This window comes from Choloepus didactylus, chromosome 6 (genome assembly GCF_015220235.1).
Source record: "Choloepus didactylus isolate mChoDid1 chromosome 6, mChoDid1.pri, whole genome shotgun sequence".
Lineage (NCBI taxonomy): Eukaryota > Metazoa > Chordata > Mammalia > Pilosa > Megalonychidae > Choloepus > Choloepus didactylus.
The window spans coordinates 31,844,284-31,868,455 of record NC_051312.1 but is presented as its reverse complement, the minus strand read 5'-3'; the positions used below and the strand labels follow the sequence as shown (position 1 = coordinate 31,868,455).

Below are 24,172 nucleotides of genomic sequence, written 5' to 3'. Positions count from 1 at the left end.
AGCTTCATTTTTCTATCTGTAAAACGAGGACAATATTTTGCTTATGTGATTTTTTTTTTTTAACGGGTTGGAGATAATGGATATACAGGCAGGGAATGTAGTAGGCCCTAGTAAACATCCTGTTATTAGATGGTTATCTCAATAATCTTCTCTTCTGTTCAGTTGCTTATAGATGCTGACTCCATATTTCCCACACTTCTTTCCATGTCACATCTCTTGGCTACCATGGTATCCAGGTTTATCACAGCCTTACCAGGGAGAGGGCAGGAACTTAAGAGGCTATGGGGAAAGGATAGAAGAGGAGGGGGTAAATGGGAATTTCAAAGCTCAAATGGAGGAGAGATGGAATTAGTCTTGTTTAAAACATGTGACTCAGAACTTTACACCCACTTTCTATTTATAAATATCCCTGTCTCTCAGCTTGACTCCTGTACAAGGCTTCAGTGGAAGATAAGACACAGATAGCAGCTGCTAGAGAAGTACAAAAGTGCAGAGCAGAGGAGGTTGTGGGAGGAGAAGAGGGAGTACACAGCTTGGTCTCAGGGTGTAAGGATTTAAGGATCCCAGGGCAAGAAGTCATAAGGAACTTGGGCCAGAAAGATTTCATCCTTTGCCAGAAGCCTGTGTAGGCAGAGAAAAGCTGTGGTTGTCCTCCATACCCTCCCGGTCCCACCATAAAGCTTTATCTACTGCCTACTCTCCTGCACTGGTGGCAGGAGGACAAGATAAAAGGCTGTTGCCACAGCTGAGCAGAGATGATGAACCAAAAAGTGAACCAAAAAGGGGAGATGATGAATTCAAGAGGCATTTCTGAGAATCCAGCAATGACTTCTTAGAAGTAGAGGGAGGGGAGGAGAGGACTCAAAGCCACTGCCAGGGTTTTTTTTTTTTTTTTTTCCTACTGATTTTTATTCAGTTTTTTAACTTTGTTTATCAAAAAATTAAAAACAAACAGGCAAACAACCACCAAAAAAACCCCACAACATTTCAAACAAAGCAATGGATTAAGGAAAACAAATAACCTAAAATAACTACTTTGCTTCCAATATGGTCCTACCATACCCCAAGAAAATTAATAAACCATGTCCAAACAGAGGAGTAAGAAAAACAAATAATCTAAAATAACTACATTGCTTCCAACATGTTCCTACCATACCCCAAGAAAATTAACAACCCCTAAGAAAACAAAGGAATAAGAGAAAAAAAAAACCTAAAATAACTATTGCTTCCAACATGATCTTACTATATCCAAGAAAGTTTACAAACCATAATCATTCCTGAGCATTCCCATAACATTGAGATTACCCTCCATAGTTTATCTGTTCTTATTAGATTATCATTCCCCCTCCACTAATTGGTATCTCTAGGTCCCCTACATTCTACAGTATAAAACATTGTACATTTTTCACAGAATTCACATTAGTGGTAACATACAATATCTCTCTTTTTGTGCCTGGCTTATTTTGCTCAGCATTATGTCTTTTTTTTTTTTTTTTTTTTTTTTTTTAATCTTCATTTTATTGAGATATATTCATATACCACGCAGTCATACAAAACAAATCGTACTTTCGATTGTTCACAGTACCATTACATAGTTGTACATTCATCACCCAAATCAATCCCTGACACCTTCATTAGCACACACACAAGAGTAACAAGAATAATAATTAGAGTGAAAAAGAGCAACTGAAGTAAAAAAGAACACTGGGTACCTTTGTCTGTTTGTTTCCTTCCCCTATTTTTCTACTCATCCATCCATAAACTAGACAAAGTGGAGTGTGGTCCTTATGGCTTTCCCAATCCCCTTGTCACCCCTCATAAGCTACATTTTTATACAACTGTCTTCGAGATTCATGGGTTCTGGGTTGTAGTTTGATAGTTTCAGGTATCCACCACCAGCTACCCCAATTCTTTAGAACCTAAAAAGGGTTGTCTAAAGTGTGCGTAAGAGTGCCCACCAGAGTGACCTCTCGGCTCCTTTTGGATTCTCTCTGCCACTGAAGCTTATTTCATTTCCTTTCACATCCCCCTTTTGGTCAAGAAGATGTTCTCCGTCCCACGATGCCAGGTCTACATTCCTCCCCGGGAGTCATATTCCACGTTGCCAGGGAGATTCACTCCCCTGGGTGTCTGATCCCACGTAGGGGGGAGGGCAGTGATTTCACCTTTCAAGTTGGCTTAGCTAGAGAGACAGGGCCACATCTGAGCAACAAAGAGGCATTCGGGAGGAGGCTCTTAGGCACAACCATAGGGAGGCCTAGCCTCTCCTTTGCAGCAACCGTCTTCCCACACTGCCAGGGTTTTTAGCTTGGGAAATATGGAGATGATATGTTTAATAAAGTTTGAGAATGCAAGTACCACAGCAAGCTTCAGGGGGAGGGGATGAGCAGCAATTCAATTTGAGGTGCCTAAGAGTCACCCTTAGAGAACCTCTTTTGTTGCTCAGATGTGGTCTCTCTAAGCCAATTTGCCAGGTGGACTCGCTGCCTTCCCCCGTACATGGGATATGACTCCCAGGGGTGTAATTCTCCCTGGCAACATGGGACATAACTCCCGTGGATGAGTCTGGACCCAGCATCGTGGGATTGAGAAAGCCTTCTTGACCAAAAGGGGGAAGAGAAATGAAACAAAGTCAAGTTTCAGTGACTAAGAGATTTCAAGTGGAGTTGAGAGGTCATTCTGGAGATTATTCTTATGCATCATATAGCTATCCCTTTTTAGTTTTTAGGGTTTTAGAACAGCTAAAAGGAAAACACCTGAAACTGTTGAACTGCAACCCAGTAGCCTTGTTTCCTGAAGATAAGTGTGTAAGTACATACCTTATACGGTATGACCGCGTGATTGTAGAAAAGCTTGTGGTTCACACTACCTTTATTCAGTGCATGGACAGATGAGTAGAAAAATGGGGACAAAAAAGTAAATGAATAATAGGGGGACATGGGTGGTGGGTTTTTGGTGTTCTTTTTTACTTTTTATTCTTATTTTATTTATTTATTTGGAGTAATGAAAAGTTTCAAAAATTGAATGTAGTGATGAATACACCACTATATGATGATACTGTGAACTGATTGTACACTTTGGATGGTATGTGACTATATCTCAATAAAATTGCAAGGGAAAAAATGGGTAGGACAGTTAGATGCATTAGCCCTCAACTGCTTTAACTTTTACTAACTCTGTAACTTTGCCCATATTATTGTTTATGCTTGTAAAGTATTCCCTCCTCTCCAATTCTTAAAATTTGAATGCTTACTCTGTCACCGTATTATATTTCATGCTTCATAAGAGAAGTATTATTATTTTACAGATGAGAAACCTGAGGTTAAAACCATCAGTGTACTTACCCAAGTTCTCACAGCTGGTTAAAGAGCTGGAAATTGAACACAGCAGCTGGTTCAGTTCCCATTCTACCATCCTCACTATTCTTAAGAAACCAACTCAAATACCACCTGTTCCCAAAGTCTTCTCCAGTTTTCCCTCTTATGAATCCCCATGGTGCTGACTCAACTTCTCATGGCACATGCTGCCTTGTACTACAGTAGCACAGCAAATCCAACCCGGACCGTCTTTTAGAGTACCAGTGGTTTCTGTTTTACATAGGGTTTCACTTATCCCTTCCAGTACTCCTAGTTTTTTGTTCTTGTCATGCTGCATCCTTCCCTCAGTGGACAGTAAGCCCCATGAAGGACAGGGAGAGAAATATTACATACCTTTGCATCCTCCACTGCCCTAACACAGGACTCCACACAAGCTACCCACTTAACCGCAGGTGACATTTATAAACTCTAAGCGTGGGCCCCTCAGGGGGGAGGAAAGGCATGCAATACTGAATTCAGTTCCAGTGGGAGGTGAGCAGCCTGAAGTGAGGCGCGGCTCTGCTGTTTCCATTTTTACCCTCCTTTTTTGTTTCCAGCCAAAGGATATTCTAACCAGTCTTTTTGAAGCCAGGAGGGGCAGGGCCCCAGACTGGATAGAAGGCCAGAGAAGGTACGATTCTGGTTCTTGTCCTTACCTAACCCCTGGCTCCTTCCTCATGCTACCGTTTGGAAATAAACTGCAGCGTCTGGTAGGTTTTTCTTTTGGCTGCCTTAAGTGAGGCAAAAGTTGGTGCTAGAAGTTTCTCTCACCCACTGCATCATCTTGGAGACACAGGGAGAGGGCAAGACCTTTTTAATCATTTGCTCTCCCTCAGGAAGTCTGTGGGTCTTGAAGAGCGCCTCTGGGTCACACTTGTTTCTTTCCCTCCCCTTTCTTTGCCTCTCTCTAAAGTGCCGGCTTCTAGCCATAGGCTGCTGTGTGGTACCAATCTCCATCTATTTGGAAACATTCTTCTTCAGGGTTACAGTAATTTGGTTCCAGAACAACTGTGGTTTTAATACAACTAATTGGTCCCAGACAAGAGATGTGGGGCCCAGAATGCAGAGGAATCCACTAATGAAAACAAAGCAAAATGGGCTCTTAAGAGATTTTTGCTCATGACCACAGTCCCTCAAGATGATGGCAGACTAGAACAGCCTGTGTGTATATGGGGAGAGACAACTCATCCACTGCTGCCCCAGACAGCCTCTAAGCAGCAAACAGAATAAAGCTGGTTCAAAAAGACAAAGCTGGTTGAAAGGAAAACATTCTCAGCTGCTTTAGAAAATTAATCCTCTGATCACTTTGGGGGCATACTATGTTCTTTTTCCCCATCTGAGTCTCCTGAAGAGAAGTCACTTTTTGGTTGATGGCAAAAGAACCCTTTATTTGTAACTTTCCCTCCAGGACAAAAATCAGAGTGGAAAGTTCTGACTCTCTTCAAGTTTGCAGAGAGAAAAATATAGAATGGGAAAAACAAAATGAGAAGTCACACGTAACACATCGAAACATCTCTTACAAGGAGATAAAAAAATACGGTTGTATTTAAAAAGCAACAAACCCCAAAGAGGACATTATTACAGCAATTAGAGAGGTAGCCTGAATGAACACATCCAATCTTGCAAGGATGTTCTAGAAGCACCCATTAGAGAAGCCAACATGTGGGTCACTTGAAAGGAATGCCATCCCTCAAATGTTAGGAGACCTAATACCTTGGGCTGACAGTACTTCCAGGAATAAATCCTTCCTGTACAGTAACTGAGCTTTCCACCTCCATAAACCATCATAATAGTCTTGAAAAATAAGGATGATCCGTTCTGTTTTCAGATGCTTCCTCTATTTATCATTCCACAGAGGCAAGAGCTGTCTCTCTCCTTCTTGAGACCAACTCTACTCTCTCCTCTGCTGGGAAGCCTGTTCTCTGGTTCACTGCTTTGACTGCAAATGGAGGGCCTTTTCCCTCAAACAGATGAATTACATATCATTTTGGTTTATTGGCTGCTTGTTTCTCAGCATTTCATAGCCTTTATAAAGCAGCAAATACTGTGCTGTGGAATCTGACAGACCTAGGTCTGAATGTAGTTCTGAAACTTACTAGCTATATGATTTTGGGTGAGTTAATCTTTTTATTTCTAAAATGGGGATACCTACCCTACCAAAGATTATGAGAATGAAAACTTACATGACAATCCTGGCAGTCACGCTCCCCAATTTTTGTTCTCCGTTACCTGCCATCACACCTTAAACTGGCCTTTGCTGTCCAACTTCATTCATTGCTCTTTGGCCTGTTTTAAAGGGCTCGATACAATATTTTTCACAGATTTCCAACTCAGGAGAAGAGAAGCCACTGCTGCGTAAACCTTGAACTTGGTGTTGGATGTAGTTTCCATTTTGTCATTTATAGTTTCTACTGTAATTATGAGCTTTGGGTGAGGAGCCTGAAGGCAAAGCCCTCATCCTGTTGGGACAACTAAGAGAGACTTCACAAAGAGATGGCACTAGAACTGAGTCATACAGCATAGAAAAAAATTCAGTGACAAGAGAGAAAGGAGGACATTTCTGGAATAGGAAATTACAGCAAAGTAGGGTGTGTTTAGGTAACGGTGAGATGCTGGGGTATAGGGTTTATGTTTAAAGTTTCTTTCATCTCACGATTAATTCTTTATACTGGTATTTTTACAAGCACCCCAAAAGTTCCAGAAATCCCCCATTCTTTTCTTCAATCAAGGCTACAATGACCATCACACTGCCTAGGGGAATATTTTCTAGCAACTTAGCCTGGTACCGCCAATGCAAACTGCTCACCCAGTTTCATAGGTACAGCTCACTAGGTAATCCTTATCTTAGTTTATATTACTTACTGGGTCAGTTCATTATTTTTTGATGTGTATCTTAAGAACACCTTGCATTTACGAGCCCCTGAGTAAACATAATCAGAAATTATGTTAATAGCTTATAATAAAATGTTATGGAGGACCACAGATATAGGACCCCTATTGGAGCTTGGATATGGTAAGATTAAAATAACATATGATACTTGGTATTATTCCCACAAGGAATACGATAACCTGGAAAAAAATGACTGGACTAGTATTTTGAGCAATCCCAGGCCTTGGGGAATTTTTTCAGTAGCCCAGTTTTCACAGACAAAACCAAAGCCTGAGTGCCCTCTGGTGGTAGGTTGCTTATCACAGCCAGACATGCTTCTCAACCAGCCTCTGAGCAGCCAGGCGAGCATGTGCACAGAAGCCACAGGATAAACATGCATATTTTTCTAGATCATCTTTACTTGAAGATTTCTTTGGGAAAAAAGCAGGTAATGCAAAACATTTTTATATCAAAATAAATGCAGATAATATTGAACAGGATACAAAAGTTACATTACTTTTTGAGACTAAAGTAAGAGACAAAGACATTTTTAGCTGAGCTACTTGAGCTTCAGGCTGTATTCCTAAACACTGGGGGAGAGAGAGGATCCCTGAGTGCTCACTCTCCTTGAATATTATGGGTGCTGCTGCTTTAATAGAGAAATCTGAGAAGCAGCAGATTAAGTGCTTACTCATTTGGCAACATTCCAGTCAATTATTTAAGTAAGTGCAAACATGTATTTTCCATTTTCCAAAATTTTAATCTGTTTTTAAAAGGCCTGAGTAAACAGGAGTTTTATGCTTGAGTTGAATTTTATTTCCTCTTAGAAATGCTTGTCAAGATGCCTAACTGAAGGTATGATATGCGAGGTGTTCAATATTCTGAGTCCCATAGATTCGGCTTAAGCTTGCATCATTAGATGCAGAGTTACAAAAACACTTTTCAAGGGTGTCATTAGGAATGAAATACAAACTACTCACCTTCTGCAACAACAAAAAGGAAAGAAAAACAAGAACTGAGGAACAAAAGATTATACACAATTAGAACTGTATGATAATATAATTTAGGGACTGGTGAAGACTTAGTTCTTAGAGAAGAGAACTACTGCTGCAGTATTTGCCTTTATGATTTTATGTGAAAACAAGAACTTCTTCTGGTAACACAAGTCATTAAACTTCCTTTCCAAATCTTGCTTACTGTCTATAACTGTTCTTTTTGAAGTATGAAAGAGACAATCATATGTATTTAGAAGCATATAATGGGAGGCAGACCCTAGTGGATGCTGCCTATTCTTTTTAGGGCCTGTTCAAGAAAGGTAATTCATAACCTTCTAAATAGTTTATCTTTCTTCTTGGGATTCTACTTTTCATTTTACAAAATCTTAAAGTTGAGATTCAAATCACACAACAATCTGCCTGCAGCTTTAGGAAAATGCAACTTTTTTTTTCCTGTTTAAGTAAATAAGAGTGAAGCAAAAAGAGTTTGAAGAAAAACTATAGGGGAATCTTGGTATATTAGCTTGTGTTGGGGAAAAGAACAAAAAAGGCAGACACCAAACACCTCCATTTTCCCGATTAAATGATTATTAAAAAAGTGTGCCACACTGTATAGAAATCAACATTCTCTCCCATAATTCTGTGCATCTGGAACTACAGAAATGTCATTGTCTCCCCCACCCCACATCTTCAAATTAACATTCTCAGGTCACAACAATAAGTCTTCCCAAAGGGGACTTTCCGGAAAAACAAGCTATTTCCTCGGCTCATATTTCCCTGAAAAATAAAATAAACACAAATAAAGTCTAGAGTGACGTTGAGGTCAGCCAATTCAAAGCAGCAGGGTGATTCAAGCAGACATGGTTCTGGGAAATGGAACTAGAATGATCAGGACAACACTGGGACCATCACCACAGAGTAGGTAGTTGTATTCTCTGACTCAGGTTGAGCAACTGTGGAACCAACTACCAAACTAAAATTTTGCCTCACAGATAAAGCAGGAATTTCTTACTTAATTAGAAAGAATAGTGCCTAATACTCAATAAGTGCTAGCTTTTATTTATTTTTTAATAAAATGGTCAGGCCTAAGGGGTACTTATAAAATCTTATAAATAAAGTAGTAATGCTGTGAGCTTATCTGAGTAGACTCTGAAGTCAGAGAGCAGAGTACAAAACCCAGATCTCCCAAATCATAGGCTGTTCTGACCTTGGGTTACGTAACTGGGGTTATCTAACCGCCCTAAGACCCAGTTTCTTCACATGTGAAATGGGGATGATAAATATAGGCACCTATCTTCATAAGGTTGTTCTGAGGATCACAGGAGCTGATACATGGAAAGTTCTTAGCACGATGCCTAATACACAGTAAATGCCCAATAAAGATTTGCTATTATCTTAAGCACTTAAAGGACCAATTGTTCCCTAGGTAAGGCGTGCCTGACACCCCAATACATTATCTATCTGCTTTCTTCCTATAGTGGGGGTTAAAGAGTAGGGAAAGAGAGGCCATCTTTCCTTTTAACTGGGGATCACAATAGGAAATTATCCAATATAAAGTTTAAAACTCAAAATAAAACCCAGAACGCCTCACATAAGGACTGTACCAAAATCATTCAAGTGTTCTAGCCTGAAATTGCAGAATGGCTTGTTGGGCATCCACACTGAGCAAAAGCAACCACAGCCACGTTTAGGTCTTTTTATTCCAAGTTCAGGCTGGTGAAGGGCTCTGTGAACAAGGGCCTTTCTCATAAGTATTACTAGTGTTATAAAGTAATGCAACAAAAAGCTTCTTCATACACTTCCTTCCACAATTCTTTATAAAGTACTTCTCACTCAAAAAACAGCTTTTAACTGATGGTCATTTTAAGTAATATGCTAAATTTAGCCCACAGTCCATCCATTATTTTAGTTCCCAATAAAGCTTCATATAAACTGATCAAGAATTTCTGGTTGCAGATTACAGACTTCACAGCAATAACAAACAATGCATTTAAGTATGGACAAAATCACCCACTAACTGTAGGCCAGAAGTGAGAGCCCAGCTTGATCAATATCATTATGACAGAGACAAACTAAATTCTTTCCTCAGTTTCCTTATCTTTGTTGTGAGAAAACACTTGAATATGTAGGAGATTCAGAGGAGTTAAAAAAGAGGGGCAGGTTGGGGGAAAAGAAAAAGAGTCTGAAATCAGAACCATTTTTTAACAACCAGGAGAACTATCTACCTTAACCGTTTGTAGCTTGAATGTGATCACTCAAATGGCTTCCAGATCACATCAAGGGGGTCTTACTTCTTCATTATCTCTGCTGCTGAGTTCTAGGCATCACATTTTACTATTACAACAGAGTATTTTATGGAACATTGTAAAGGGTACAATAATTGGCAGCTAATGGCTGAGCTGTAAGAGTTATTAACCTGGGACTCCAGACACATTACTTAAGAAAACAAACAAAAACAAAACAAATTGAGAGAGAGAGAGAGAGAGAGAGAGAAATACCTCTTTTTGTAGCATGCACCAGCAATCTAGCCAAGAAGTATATACTGGGGAGTAAGGAGGGGATCCACCAGCAAGCCTGAAACAGAAAAAAGGATTAGCTACTCAAGTGAGAGGCACTTATAGGTTCTAATGCAAAATTATATTGGAGCAGGGGAAAGACTGAGCAGCCAAAAAAGACCCCCCCCACCATGTTTATGTTTCGAATCAACAAATAAACAGAAATTTCCATCAGTTACATATTTTCTTAAAATCTAGGTTTTTCATTAGCAGACAAATGAAACTCTAAAATATAGCATGTATATGATTAAAGAGCAGGGAAAAGGAGTTTAGAAAGTAATTGTGTTTACAAAGAACCTAAATATGATAATGGATATAACAGTGGCACTTACATGCTCTTACTCAGGTATAAACCACAATCATTTTCCCTCTGAAAAAATTCTAAGAGCTAATAATAATAATAATAATACATTTAACTCATCCTTCAATTACATTCTGGGATAAAAAGTGGCAGCTGCTCCACAAACTTACAAAACAAACTGAATGTAATATGATTGTCAAACTCTGCTCACAATTCCACACAGCTGTTTTATATCTTTTCTGAAAACAATGATATGTCTAATGGCACACTGTCAGGCACAGAATATTGGAATAGTTTTGAATTAAATCAAGAGGAAAAACTTCTATCCAACTTAGTAGGTCACATGGCATCTAGAAGTTGGAAAGCTGATGGTGTCCATGCCACCACCTGCCTTTCCCAACCAACACAATAAAAGTTTAACTGACTTTCCAGAGACCAAATTTCCAACTTCTCTTTCTTCAAAACTCACTTTCTTCATGAAGCCCTCTAGGAAAAACAGGTATAGGTGCCATTTAATCGCTGACATACCTACTGTAACTTTCATTAAAAAGGGGATAAAGATTTAAAAAAGAAAGATATATAAAAATAGAGTAATTTGCTAATTATCTTGGTTTTTAGAGGACAGGCCCTAAACTATTGGCAAGTGTATACTATTTACAAGTACTTGAGAAATACTTATTTATGTCCTTTTCTATTCCAAAAAAGGATTTCAGGGAGCTACTTATATAAATTGATGCTGCAGCTGCTGCAGCATGGGACATACAGAGGGAAAAATGAGAAAACCTAGAGTAGCAACAACAGTACTTTTCTCCCCCAAACTTCCACTAGGACGGCTCTGCCTGGCAGGCATACAGGCAGAGAGGTACCAGGATAAAGATGCAAGGCACTTACCCACAGTTGTTGACAGCCATAAGATTAGAGACAAGCACAAAGGGATAGGTCAACATACTGGCAAAAAACTGTAAAATGGTAAAAAAGATAAGTTATCAGGTATTCCTCATTTTCTTTATTCTGTTCTTTCTTATATCTGAAAGGCCTAGAGCTGTATGCCACTGTGGTCAAACATTCCAACATCAGTTTTGCTTTTGCAGTATCTCAGTCAAGACCAAATTATACATTTTTGAACCTGGAGATCGTTTTTCCTCCTAACGTAACACTACATCCAACATTCTAGCAAAAAGCTAGAAGAAGTCTCTTACCCCATGACTGAATCCTCATTCAAATAAAACTGAAGTATATTATTTAAGAAAAAAAGTAAACACAACTAAATACAACAAAGCATTTCAAAACAGCCCTGAAGAAAATAAGAAAATATGAGCATCTTTCCAGAGAAGATGGTAACCACTTTCAAAAGTCAACTATTCAAAGACTCCAAAATGATTAAAGAGAATGAAGGTCTGCAGCATAAGATCAGCAGGACAGAGTGAGACGCAGGCCTGAGAACCAGGGACAGAGCAGTGATGAGAAATGCCCACACACCCCCTCTGGAAGCTGAACAGCACCAAACCAAGTGAGCTGTTGTTGCTGTTACTAAGATCCAGTAGTAAGAAGTGGGAACAGTGGATTATTCTTACTAAGACAAATTTTAACAAATTTAGGGAGATTTTCCACCAAGACATCTGGTTGCTTTAAAGCAGTGATGACAGGGGCCAGATTTAAAACAATACATAAGTATTCATAGAGGGTTAAAAGTATTAAAAAAAAAACTCACTCCTGTGACAACTTGGGAGTAACTCTTCATTTCATTCATGGTGGAAACCTAAAACAGGAAGAAAGTCTTTATTAGAATGAGTAAGAAAATTAAGCTGATATTAACAGCTAGCTGTCCCTACCCAGAACAATGCAGCCTATCTCTTAATTATCAATTTGACAGCTTCAAAGTTAATTTTGATGATAAAAAAACCAAAATATTATAAGCATAAAAAGGCAGGGGTCAAAATGATCAATTTGATCCAAAATTAAGAGACAAATACATATTAGAATAAGATGGTTTAGGAACAAATGTAGTAGCCTCAATTTGAAACAAACAAACAAAAAAACAACAAAAAACAAAACAAAACAAAGCGAGATTTGTAACCTTTTCCCAATGTCCTAAAAATACAGTCCCTGGAACACTGTATTTACAATATATTTGAGGGACAATTCAATACTTATATACCTAACTTTATAAGATATACTCAGGAGAAAATCAGTCTCTATAATCAAGAAGCTTACAACATGGATTTAGTCGGAACCCTTGGTGTATTCTATTTTCTACCATGTTATGGGACTACTGTACAAAGAGGCCCCACTCCTGCTGAAGCAGGGGAAATGTTATTTCCAGCCAAGGCTGATTCTCAAAACCTCCCAAGCTGAGGTTTCTAGAAAGCCCAATATAGGAGTTCCTTTAACACTCTAGATTTGATGATAATTCCTAGATACATAAAACTATCTCTCTGCTCCATGTTCTCCAAAATTAGATACCAAATTAGATACCAATGAAAAAGTGATTTACTTGCAGCACAGAGATGAGGCTGGTTCTCTTGGGCAGACTTTGCTATAACCTAGGGACTTTTTAGGTGCATCTCTTTATGGTAAACAGTATGGATCATTCCACTGGTCTTTGAAAACCTGACTGATCATTTTTAGCAACATATATAAGGTGCACAGCAAACTGTCATCCTATTTTTAAAGCTAACTCAGCTGCCCACAGTCTGCAAGAAACTCAGCACCAGCACATCTCATCAAGGTCACAACCTACCCCACTGTCCAGTGCATAGGTATTGACGAGGTAGGCCAGTGAGTTACAGAGCCACAAAGAAATGATGTCACCTAGGAGGCGAGGAATAAGACCCCTACATGAAGAAACAATAAAAATAAGAAGAACCAAGAAACGTGATCAGTAAAAAAAAAAAAAAGATAATCCACTCCATACAAACACTTCTCTAAGAATTAGAGATTTCAAAACGTTCTAGGGAATTGAAGACATTAAATACCAGATTCTAGCCCTGATACCTAGTTCATAGTTAACATAGCTGTACCTGAGGCTGATCTCTAATAACTTTTGTTCCCATTTTTAAAATGCCCAATGGCTCATCTTACTATTAATAACTGTGAGTATGGAGGCCAAAAGTTTGCCAGGACTTTGGAGAAGAGATTTAAACATGGTTTTTAGTAAACTGCTTGATATTCAAATTAGGCAGGGCAAAAGATGAGAAAAATAACAAAGTGAGAATGGCCTGAGCAAAGATATAGGTGAAAAACATCAAAGGACACATTTCCAGGGCCTGGGTAATCTCCATGAGGCAGCACAGAATAGTGATAAGAACAGTACCCCACAGACCAAAAACCAGGGTTCATACGACAGCTCCATCATGAAACAGCTGTGATTAGCAGCAAATGAACTTCCCTGAGCAGCAGTAGTGTTTTTTTTAAATATCTAGAATGAGATCATAATAGCTGTCTTGCCTATCTCACAGAGTATTTACGATACTTAAATAAAATAAAGTATTTGGAAACACTTGGAAAATTAAAATGTACAATTCAGTTAATAGTCCAATCTTTTTGTTTTTGTTAGCAGAAGAATGAGTGTAGTAGCCTAAGTTCTTTCAAAGTTAATTCAAGGGAATTTAATAAAGCCTTGCAAAAACTTATTCTCTTAGGATAAGGAAAATACATGTGAGATGACTTTTCCACTTAACAGAAACTAAATCCCAAGAAAACATTTTCTCCAAAGATTAAACAAAGATTGGCTGTCCTTATTTTTATTAAAGCTTTCCATACAAACAAAAATCACAGACACACAACTCAACATGTACTCACGCAAAAAATCCTAGGATGCCTTCTTCCCGATAGATGGTTACTATGGAGTCACAAAGTCCACTAAGTAAACAATAAAGAAAGGTAAAAGATATGAAAATTAATTTGGAGATATATAAAAAGTAATTTTAACAATCACTTTTGACAAGGTCAAATTTATATGCCCCCCTAACCTTTACTTTTCTAGCACCCTCTTACCCTGAAAAGAGTTGAATTTGGAGATAGCAGTGAAGATATTACTACTTAAGAGTATAGTCACATGGAGTCAGGGTGAATCCTGGCTCGAGTGGCTCTGCAACTTACTTTGAGATTCTGGCTTCTAAAGCTGCCCGAGCAGGTTTTCTCCTATTTTACTGTTTCTTTGTTTGTTTTGTTTTGTTTTTGTAGAGGAGTAAATGTTATAAGATGTAGAATTTATGAATTTATTCTATAGATTCTATGATATCATATGAATGTAAAGTAGTATTATTCTTCAAAAGCTCTACTTGAATACTTTAAAACAAAAACACTTACCAGTATTTGGACTCTCTGCCAATGAACTGTACCATGGATCTCAAAGTGATCACTGCAGAACATAGAAAAGATTTTTAAAACTATGTTGGGGGATAAAAAAACAACAACAAAAAACTATGTCAAGATAAATTTTGATAGCCCTGAAAAAAACTGGTCTTTGTACCTAAAGACACTTTACTCTATGGATAAACTGAATAAAAGCCAAAGCAAACAAGCAAACATGCAGACAAGGCACTTTAGTGAATGCTCATCCAACCTATCTAAGAGAAAAGAGATCGGGTTATAAAAGAAAGATCAGAATTCATATTTCAGTTATCAATGGCAAACATACCGTGGAAGGGATGTGTGATGAGGGTAGCAGCAGAACGGGCCATCATCTCTCGAGTAGTCTAGAAATAATCAACACACACTTCTGAAATCTAAATAAATGACACTGAAATTCTTGTGAAAAGGAATGTGGGCAGGGACTGTGGTACATAAGAAAGTGAGCTACAAAGCGTGCCTGCCCCAGAATCAGGAAGAGCAGCTTGTATGGGATACGATATACTGTGCTGTCATTCTATCATGGATTTCAATGTTCTGTTATAGTAACTTCCCAAAAAATCTCTGCAAAGCAGATTCTTGTTATTTTCTCAATTTTACAGTAAGAAAAACAAAAGCAAAGAAACAGGGAGGGTCACCAGCACATAGCCAGAGAGCTGGAATAAAACTATGATGTCTGTATTTGCTGACTGATTTGCTCTCTCATTGCATGTGACTTCAGAGATTCTGATACCTACACTAGATAAATGTCAGGCTCTATTTAGTCTGTACCAACATCTCAGGGAGAATAGATCAATTTTGGTTTGTTTCATGATCACAACCCTACAACAGTGCAGCATCCTAGAACTGCTGTATTTATCCTACTTTATCCTTCTAGTCCAGGACTTTGTAAATGGGCTTTACAGAAAGTTAAATTATAATACTTAGAGGTGGATCCTGTGGTTGTAAACACTGCAGGTCTAAGTGTCAGTCATTTTTGCATTTAAACATTATCTTCAGTCACTTAATTAAACACCCCTCATCACCCCTCCAATGGTAGTTCTGAGAAGATCCTGTGGGATGGGATGGGCTAAGTTAAGAAAACACAAAACACATATTACTACATGTAAATTTACTTTTTTTTTCTTCAATTTTCTCAAGATGCATTCACATAGAACGCAAACCATCCAAAGTATACAATCACTGGTTCAAAGTATCATCACTAGTTGTGCATACATCCGTGATCAATTTTAGAACACTTTCATTACTCCAGAACAGAAATAAGAATAAAAATAAAACCCAAATCCTCCTATATTCCTTATCACCCCCTATTGTTGACCCATAGTATTGGTGTAATAAATTTGTTACTGTTGATGAAAGTATATTAAAATATTACTATTAATCCTAGTCCATAGTTTGCAATAGATATGTTCTTTCCCATATACCCCTCTTTTTTTTTAAATTTGTAGTAGTTCATGCAAGAACTTATTTATATTTATAGTGTTAATCAGTGACATACATGACTTTAGAACAACCACCTTCAATCAAATTCAACTACAATATGGCACTATTACTTATAATCCCGATAACAAGCTACCATCACTCTATCCATTCCCAAACATTTAACTTCAATTTCGTTAACAATTCTTTACGTATCAGCTAACTGCTCCCCCTTCTCTAGCTTCTGTGTAGCTCCAGGTACCCTATATTCTACATTTTAAGAGTCTGAGTTTACATGTTCTAGTTAGTTCATATTAGTGAAATCATACAATGTCTGTCCTTTTATGTCTGGCTTATTTCACTCAGTATTATGTTCTTAAGGTTCATCCATGCTGTCACGTGCTTTGGGACTTCATTCTTCTTACTGTTGCATAATATTCCATCATATGTATGTAGCACATTTTGTTTATCCATTCATCTGTTGATAGACTCTTGGATTGTTTCTATTTTTTGGCAATTGTGAATACTGCTGCTATGAACATCAGTGTGCAAATGTCTGTTCCATGTCCCTGCTTTCAGATTTTCTGGGATACACTTACTTTTAAATAAATTCACTTCATGAAAATTTACAGAAAACAGAACTGATTCATCTGATTGCCTAGACCTTTAGTAAGGCTTGCTTTGAACATCTATTTTACAAGGTAGCATTTACTGGAAAATTGTGATTTCATTAAAGACAATCAGACAATGTAAAGTCTAAGAAATTAAAAAAGTCATTCTGAAAAAGTTGAAAGAAACTCTAACGGCAAAAGATGGGTGTGGGAACCGGGTGACAAGGAACATTCCCAAGCCAGATTAATGTTGCAAAAGCATTTCTGGATATGTAATATCCAACACACAAAGGGCTTGGACACTGTTTTAGCATTTTTTGGGCCAGAGGTTTTCAACTCTATTAGAAGACTTTTAGTGTTAATCTTTTCAATTTTAAAGATGAAATGAGTGGGCAACATGAGATTCCTCTTCAGTTAATCTTGCTGAAGTACATCTATTTCAACCAGCAAGGACTGCTTTTCTTTTTATGTTTTACATACAGTCAAATCCAAATTAAAACAAAAGTTTAATTTCATTTGGGAACCAACAATGAACAAACAGGTCTGATGATCTTGATTCCACACCTGCCACACTGTATACAATCCGATTTAGGGAAACAGCGTAGGATGTAATTCAGTTCTTACCTCTTTGATAACTCGGTCAAAGGATAATGAGACTTCTTTCTGTACATTCCCAGGTCCTAATTCCTGGAAATCATAATCAAAGAAGACAGTGACCCTAATGTTTTCTTCGTTTGTTTGTTGATTTTTTTGACATTTTCATTACCACACACAAGAAAGGGTAAGAATAAAAGTTAAAGTAAAAAAGAACACCCAAAACATCCCATACCCCCCATCTCTCCCTATTATTCATTTACTTTTTGTCCTTATTTTTCTATTCATCTGTCCATACACTGTATAAAGGGAGTGGGAACCACAGAGTTTTCACAATCACACAGATCCTAATGGTTTTAAATAGAACTGTTAAAACTGGTAGCCACCGCATAAATCAACATTCACTGAGATTAATGGGGAACTGACTGCCTGGTCCTTCTGCTAAAAAAGACCAAATAGCAAAAATAACTTGCAAGGGAAAGGGCCCATACATAGAAATCAGTTCCAACATACCTCAACCTTTTCACATTCCTGGTAATGCTACAGAAAAAGCAAAAAGAAAAGTAAATACGATTAGGGATTCTACTGTGTCATGTGAAATAAGATATAAAATGAAATCTCTATTGGCAGAAAACAAAATAGCTGAAGATTTTTTTTTTTTTTAATTTTTGCTACAAATCTCCAATTAACTTCTATTTAATCAACTGCAATTTCTAAGGTGATGAAGTTGCTAAGTTTAATATATTGATTAGCTGGAGAAACAAGCAAATGCTCATGAAAACTTCTATTTAAAAAAAGAAAAAGGAAAACAAACAAACAAAAATTCAACATTATTTATTAAACATACACATTCAACAGAAAATAAGCTGGTAAAAACATAGTCCAGGCTCCTACCCTTCTTATGGAAAAAGTAGAAGCAACACCACATTAGGGCAGAACTCTTTTCCTCATTGTACAAAATAGTGAATTGATGCTAAGTCTGAATAGTTGAAATCACCCCACTTTTCCTACTGTATCATCTGACTGTTTCTAAAGCAAGCAGAAAAAAACTTCTAGAGAAGAGAATATGAATACTGCTAGAGCCCAGATTGTATTAGAAGAAGAAATATTATTTGTGGATATTTTAGAAATAGTTTCTATACCAGACTTTAAAAATTAGACAACTTTCTTTTGTAAAAATAAATATGTTTAAAAAAAAAAAAAACACAGTTCAGAAAACAAATGTCAAGATTAAGCAAAGCGATGTTCAGCCAAATTTCAGGTCCTTTGCTACAACTGATTCTAACAATTTCAGGCCTTAAAAATTCTCACTCATTTCTAGACTTTGTTTTAAAACTGTCTACCTGTCTCTTTTATATTATTCTGAAGACATTTCAATTTAATTCTTGTTCAAATATACAGAACTCTTGTAAAAGTTAACAATTTCCTCAACCCTGATTAGGTCTTTCTTCCTGACTGTAGAAGCAGCTTTTGACACTAATTGCAGTACCTGTTATATTTCATTTGGCTACAATGAAACACATATTTAGGGTAGCTAGTTACCTCAAATTTGTCTTACTTTCCTTTTACATAAAGGAACTTGGTCTCAAACAGTAGAGGATAACTGCCTTTCCATATGTAAATCTCACTTAGGTAAAGTACCCCAAGTAGGGCATGGCTAGAAAAGAAAGAGTAGTATCAGTCTACCAAAAATATTTAACGAGCCCATTAGGACTTCATCACTCTGACCTGAAATGGTAATTCTAGATTCAGTTCACAGGTATGACAACAAGTATAAAGAACAAGAAAAGGATTAAAGGATGAAAGAGCATCCATAGAAGGAACTGACTAAAACAGACTTCTCCAATTCAAATTAATGATGGCTGAAGACAACTGAAAATCTAAGTTAATTAGATCATGAAATCAGTTAACAAAATCATTATTTGCTCATCAGATGATGATACATTATAATTGGGGGAAATGCTAAAGCCTAAAAAAGTATATTGAGGACTGTATGATGTACTATTTAAATGAGCAATTGGTAAACATTTGGAATTTATCACATCTGCTATATTATATAGGTTGAAAGTATATACATTTGGTTAGCATATACTACTATATTTTTTAGAGTTACAGCACAGAGGATAACACACCCTTGGTGCCAACAAGAAACAGAATAATGAACTAGAAAACTTATTAGTCTTATATTCTTACACCCATAGTCATGCTGAACAACTGCATTCTAAATGGTACAGAATTCTTATTCCTAATACCTTTACAATATAGCAAAGGGCAATTCTGTATGCAGAACCATTTCTAAATACTAAGACTGCTTTAAAGATTAACTCAGTTTGACCTACTCTGTAATAGTGACAGCTGAGAAATTAGTACAAACCAAAGTATATTACAAGCTTTAACACTTGAAGTAAAAAGAAGCAGAAGAAACAAAAGGATCACTAAGAAAGAAACAAATATAACTTTGGTGTTTTTAAAAACATTTTATGAAATATCTCAAACATACAGAAAAATTAAAAAAAAATTTACCTAAGTATCCACTGCCTAGACTAAACAGATGCTAACATTTGTTTCTTTGCTTAAGATCTCATTTAAAATAAAATACCACAGATACAGCAGAAGCCCCAGCCCTCATCCCTTTCCCTCTATTCCAAAGTGACCATACCCTGCAGTTGACAGGCACTTTGGTAAGGTGTTTTTCTTCTTTTAAAACTTTAAAAAAGTTTTAACACATATATAGAATAATGCACAAAGCACAAATGTACAGTGTAATCAATAACTAAAGGCAAATACCCATACAGCCATAATCCAGGTCAAGCAATATGATCACCATTATCCCAGAACCACCCCACACCCCTATCCCTCTCCCAATAAAAAATCACTATCCTGATTTATATGTTTACTTTGTTAAGTTTTTAACAGAAAATATTTTACTAGGTACCAGAAATAAGAGGAAAATAACTTGAGGAAAAATGTATGTTTTCGTCAGCTTCCTTCCACCCTCAAAGAAATAAACTGAGTCATACAGGAGACCAAATAAGTGAATGTATTTAATTTCTGCTCAGAGTCACTGGTTCAAGATCATAGAGATTGAAATCAATTAATTCATTTTGCAAGAAATCCCTAATTTCCCAAGAAAGAAGTACGAACGTGTATTTCAAGAAAATGTTTTTCAAGAGGAAGAAAGGTAAAGGTTTCTTTGACACTACTCTTGATCAGGAAAGCACACTGTACCTAAAAGGAAATTTAAATTTATGAGAAGCCTCATTGACTTTCCACTCACCTGTAGGACTTTACCATGGACCACAGTTCCAAGGACTCCTGAACACAGTCTTGGAGTTAAACCTGTGAACAACCCACGCTTCCCATCGATGCTGGCAATGTGCTGAGCTAAGGACACAAGTCAGAGATTTAAGCACTAGTCAGAAAAAAATGGTTACTTAGAAATTTCAAGGAAACAAGCCTTTTTTGCCTTCTTAAGAATTCCATACACTTTCTTTCAGTAGCTCATGCCTATCACAGTCCTCACTGTCATCCAATTCCAAATAAATCAAAGACACTTACCATAACAAAAGAGACCAGGAAGCTGACATACTTGCCGCCCAAAAATATTTCGTCCTATTGTTGGAGGAAGAGGCTCATATCCCACCTTTAAAAACAAGGGAATATATCAATACTAAGCGATATTCCTGAGAATGCCTTGGTTACAAGGTCTTCAATAAAGAACAAAATTGGGGTTATAATTTTCAACAAAAGTAAAAATGCAATGTATGTTTTCAAGGCAATAATGAAGTGTACCATCCTTGTCAGTTTTTTATTCTATCAAATGATAAAACTGGCTTTAATAAACTCCAAGTTTCCTTTTGGTTCAAATTCTATGAAAAATCCTGGTTCAAATTCTATGAAAAATCCTGTAGCTGAGATAAATTTATATCAAACTGAGAACAGAATAAGGGAACTTTTATATTAAGAAAACTACAGTTTAAAAAGGAGGCTTGATTGGGAAAGCCATAAGGACCACACTCCACTTTGTCTAGTTTATGGATGGATGAGTAGAAAAATAGGGGAAGGAAACAAACAGACAAAGGTACCCAGTGTTCTTTTTTACTTCAATTGCTCTTTTTCACTCTAATTATTATTCTTGTTATTTTTGTGTGTGTGCTAATGAAGGTGTCAGGGATTGATTTGGGTGATGAATGTACCACTATGTAATGGTACTGTAAACAATCGAAAGTACGATTTGTTTTGTATGACTGCGTGGTATGTGAATATATCTCAATAAAATGAAGATTAAAAAAAAAAAAAAGGAGGCTTAAAAATATTTTCTAAAGAAAATATAGGGTATTTTTAATATTTGGATAGAACAAGAAGACATCCACTAAGCCAGCATCTGGCTTATCTGACTAGCAAGCTAATCAATATACTCAAAGGTGAACATAGATATAGCTGGATAAATCGCTTGGTAAATATTGGTAAATAATTAAAGCTAAATTCATGAGTTCATGTTAAATGAACAGTGTCATCAGCAATCTAATGAAGGCCATTTTAGAGTTAATCATTATCATTTAATTTCTACAATATATTCAGGATTTTTAGTGCTAAAGGGATACTTAAGAGAATGAATGCTGTAGGATATGGTTTTGACTCTACTACTGTGATTCTTAATCTATTCAATTGACAATTCTTGTTTTATCTCCCTGAAAGGGCTACTGTACAACTATTTTTAGTATTTGGGGATTCCACAAACCCCTGAGATGCTAGGCTGTAATACACAGATGCTGTGAAATCAGGATTAGGAATATTCAAGTTTTAATTCACAGGCTCTGAATACCACTAGAAAACCCTGTCTCCTGGAGAAGTATTAAGTAGTGGGCCCATATCAACATGTACTGCATAATGCTTTCATCTTAGATGCTGTCTCGCCCCAAATGTGCCAAATTCTCTGTTTTATACATCATAATACATTTCAACCAAAGTCTTTGTTCTGAGTTCAAATAATTTATTTTACAATAGCCTTTTACAGACAGAATTGAAATCAATTTAAATAATTTAACCTAATAACTCAAGAATAAGAAATGTGCCCTACCATAATGAATACCTTGCATATTTTTTTGACAGAAAGTTAGATTGTGAGGTCCTTGAACACAGAGGTTCCAAGAAAACTGCCCCTTTCTCTGGGACAATGCCTGACATCATTAGGCTGACCCTCAATAAATGTTTTTTTTAAAAAATGAATGAACTGCCTATCACAAAAAAATTTAAAAAGCAAGTGAAAATATTACACTATGTGACAGTCTATCATCAGCTAAAACCTGGGCTGCTTGCCTGCGAATATAAAATGCCATCTGAGAATTATTTCACCATACATCAGAAACTAACATCTATGTTTAAACTCGCTAAAAATCTTTCAGCTGAACTGATTTCCAGCTCAGGCAAATGTGATTTTCACTCTCATGAGCTGTACGGGCTGGAGAGCTCTCAATGGATCCTTCAGAAATTTGACTCAGCAACCACTTCATTATCACTTCTGAAAGAACTCCTTGTGTTTATCTGGGTATCTGGGGCTAAAATCTCGGAAAAGAGTAGCAGCAGTAAAACAGCAGCTAAAATTTTTTTAAAAGGTTGAATGAAAAATAATAAAATATGGGCTTTATAGACTGGGACCCAAGAAATTCTGTAGAGAACTTCCCCTGTAATTTCAAATTTGTCCAAAACCGAATATTTCATTCCTTCAGTTTGGGATTTTAGGCGGGGAGCGTGGGGAGGAGAGGTGAATGCTAATTCCACAGGGAAGGGTTGGGAAGCCCTCGGTGGTGACAGGCAAGAACGAACCTCAGCGAAGAAAATAACAAAGTTCAGACGAGCCACCCAGCAGCGCAGGGTGGCAGTTGGCTACGGGAGAGGGACCGGGCCTTGCGGCTTAGCCAGGAGGCGAAACCTCGGGAAGGCCCACGAGAGGGGCCGCGGGACGGTGGAATCTGTCCCTGCAGGGAAGGAAGGGGCAGAAGAGAAGGAGCAGCATCCCGAGATAACGAAGGCCCGGGAACGCTGAAGTCGATTCTCAGGCGCCGGGAGGAGCAGCGACCTTACCGGGCGCCGGACAGGAAAAGGAATGGCGACGACTCATACCTGGATGAGCACCTTCACGTACATCAGCGGCTGGGACAGGATGGTGAGACCGGAGCCCAAGAGCACCTGACTGGCCGCGTCCGCCATGATGGCACCCGCGGACGGATGGACAGACAGACCCAGCCACCAGACAACCGAATCAATCCCTGGTCACGCGCCAGGGCCGCCGGCTTCACTGACCTGCCCGCGGCGCGCACGCGCACGCACGCCTCCAGCCCCAGCCCCGCCCACCGCCCCGCCCTGAGAAACGGCAGGCGCTCGCGAGCCAGCGCGGGGTCGGGGCGGGGCTTATAGGCTAGCGGCGCCTGGGTTTCGTAGCGGGATCTGCGCCCTCCACTGCGAAAGACCGTTCCTCTGGCGCTTGCGCAGACTGGAAGTGTCCGGAAAGAGAAATAAAGGGCGTGGCAATGGGGTGTGTGTGACCCTGACAGTAAAGGCAAGGTCAGAGGAATAAAGAGAAGTGAAAATGCCTCTCTACACTTGCCCTTTGGGCATCATTAAACATAAATAAGGTCCAAAGAGTGTTCAGCATCTATGTCATAAAGTCAAATGGCTAACATACGTTATATAAGTCTGATATGGAATAATGACTGCATCCGCCTGTTGCCATTCTTCATTCATTTAGTGACAACTCAGAGATGACTTGCCTGGCTACTGTAAATTTACCTCCCCCTTATTTCCTAGTGTCACGGCCCACTGGGGCTTTTGCAGCTGAAGGACTAAAGAGAACAGCAGACATGGACTGAGGCATGAGCTATAAGTTATTCGGGGCTTACTTATAGGAAATGGAACCGAGAAGTCAGTCAAGCTGCTTTGCATGAAGTCAGGAGCTGCTCTGAATGGCGGTCAGTTCAGAGCCCAGTATGGAAGTACTCCACATTTAAAACTGGTCAAGCCAGTTGTAGGGGCTTGAGACAGAGACATTCCAATGGGTAGGAGAGCATAAGCGTGGGAAAGGGAACTTGTGGCATGGGGAAGGATTGATTGTATTCAACA

General features: G+C 38.1%; 1 protein-coding gene across 2 annotated transcripts; it reads right to left on the bottom strand.

Annotated features, from left to right (window-relative positions):
• On the bottom strand, positions 1 to 23,382 carry MTCH2 (mitochondrial carrier 2). 2 transcript variants are annotated; one of them, XM_037838693.1, is made up of 13 exons: positions 23,177 to 23,382; positions 20,612 to 20,696; positions 20,331 to 20,437; positions 17,567 to 17,593; positions 17,084 to 17,146; positions 14,719 to 14,776; positions 14,388 to 14,439; positions 13,878 to 13,937; positions 12,817 to 12,910; positions 11,788 to 11,835; positions 10,968 to 11,035; positions 9,719 to 9,794; positions 1 to 279 (listed from the first exon to the last, which is right to left on the bottom strand). In XM_037838693.1, the coding sequence occupies exons 1-13, from the start codon at positions 23,261 to 23,263 to the stop codon at positions 250 to 252; spliced, it is 855 nt and encodes a 284-aa protein (XP_037694621.1). In that variant the 5' UTR covers positions 23,264 to 23,382; the 3' UTR covers positions 1 to 249. The 2 variants fall into 2 exon arrangements, with proteins under 2 accessions (XP_037694621.1, XP_037694620.1); XM_037838692.1 differs by lacking the exon at positions 1 to 279 and adding an exon at positions 7,787 to 7,997 and having other exon boundaries at positions 23,177 to 23,377.
• Between the last annotated feature and the right edge of the window lie 790 nt (positions 23,383 to 24,172).

What these genes read in the sequence shown, in the direction of transcription:
- MTCH2 (XM_037838692.1), bottom strand. Translation starts at nt 23,263, where the DNA reads ATGGCGGACGCGGCCAGTCAGGTGCTCTTGGGCTCCGGTCTCACCATC. An exon ending in TCCTGGTCTCTTTTGTTATG is followed by an intron (nt 20,438 to 20,611) that starts GTAAGTGTCTTT and finishes TTGTGTCCTTAG; the next exon opens with CTCAGCACATTGCCAGCATC. An exon ending in ATGGCTGTCAACAACTGTGG is followed by an intron (nt 9,795 to 10,967) that starts GTAAGTGCCTTG and finishes TTTCTGTTTCAG; the next exon opens with GCTTGCTGGTGGATCCCCTC.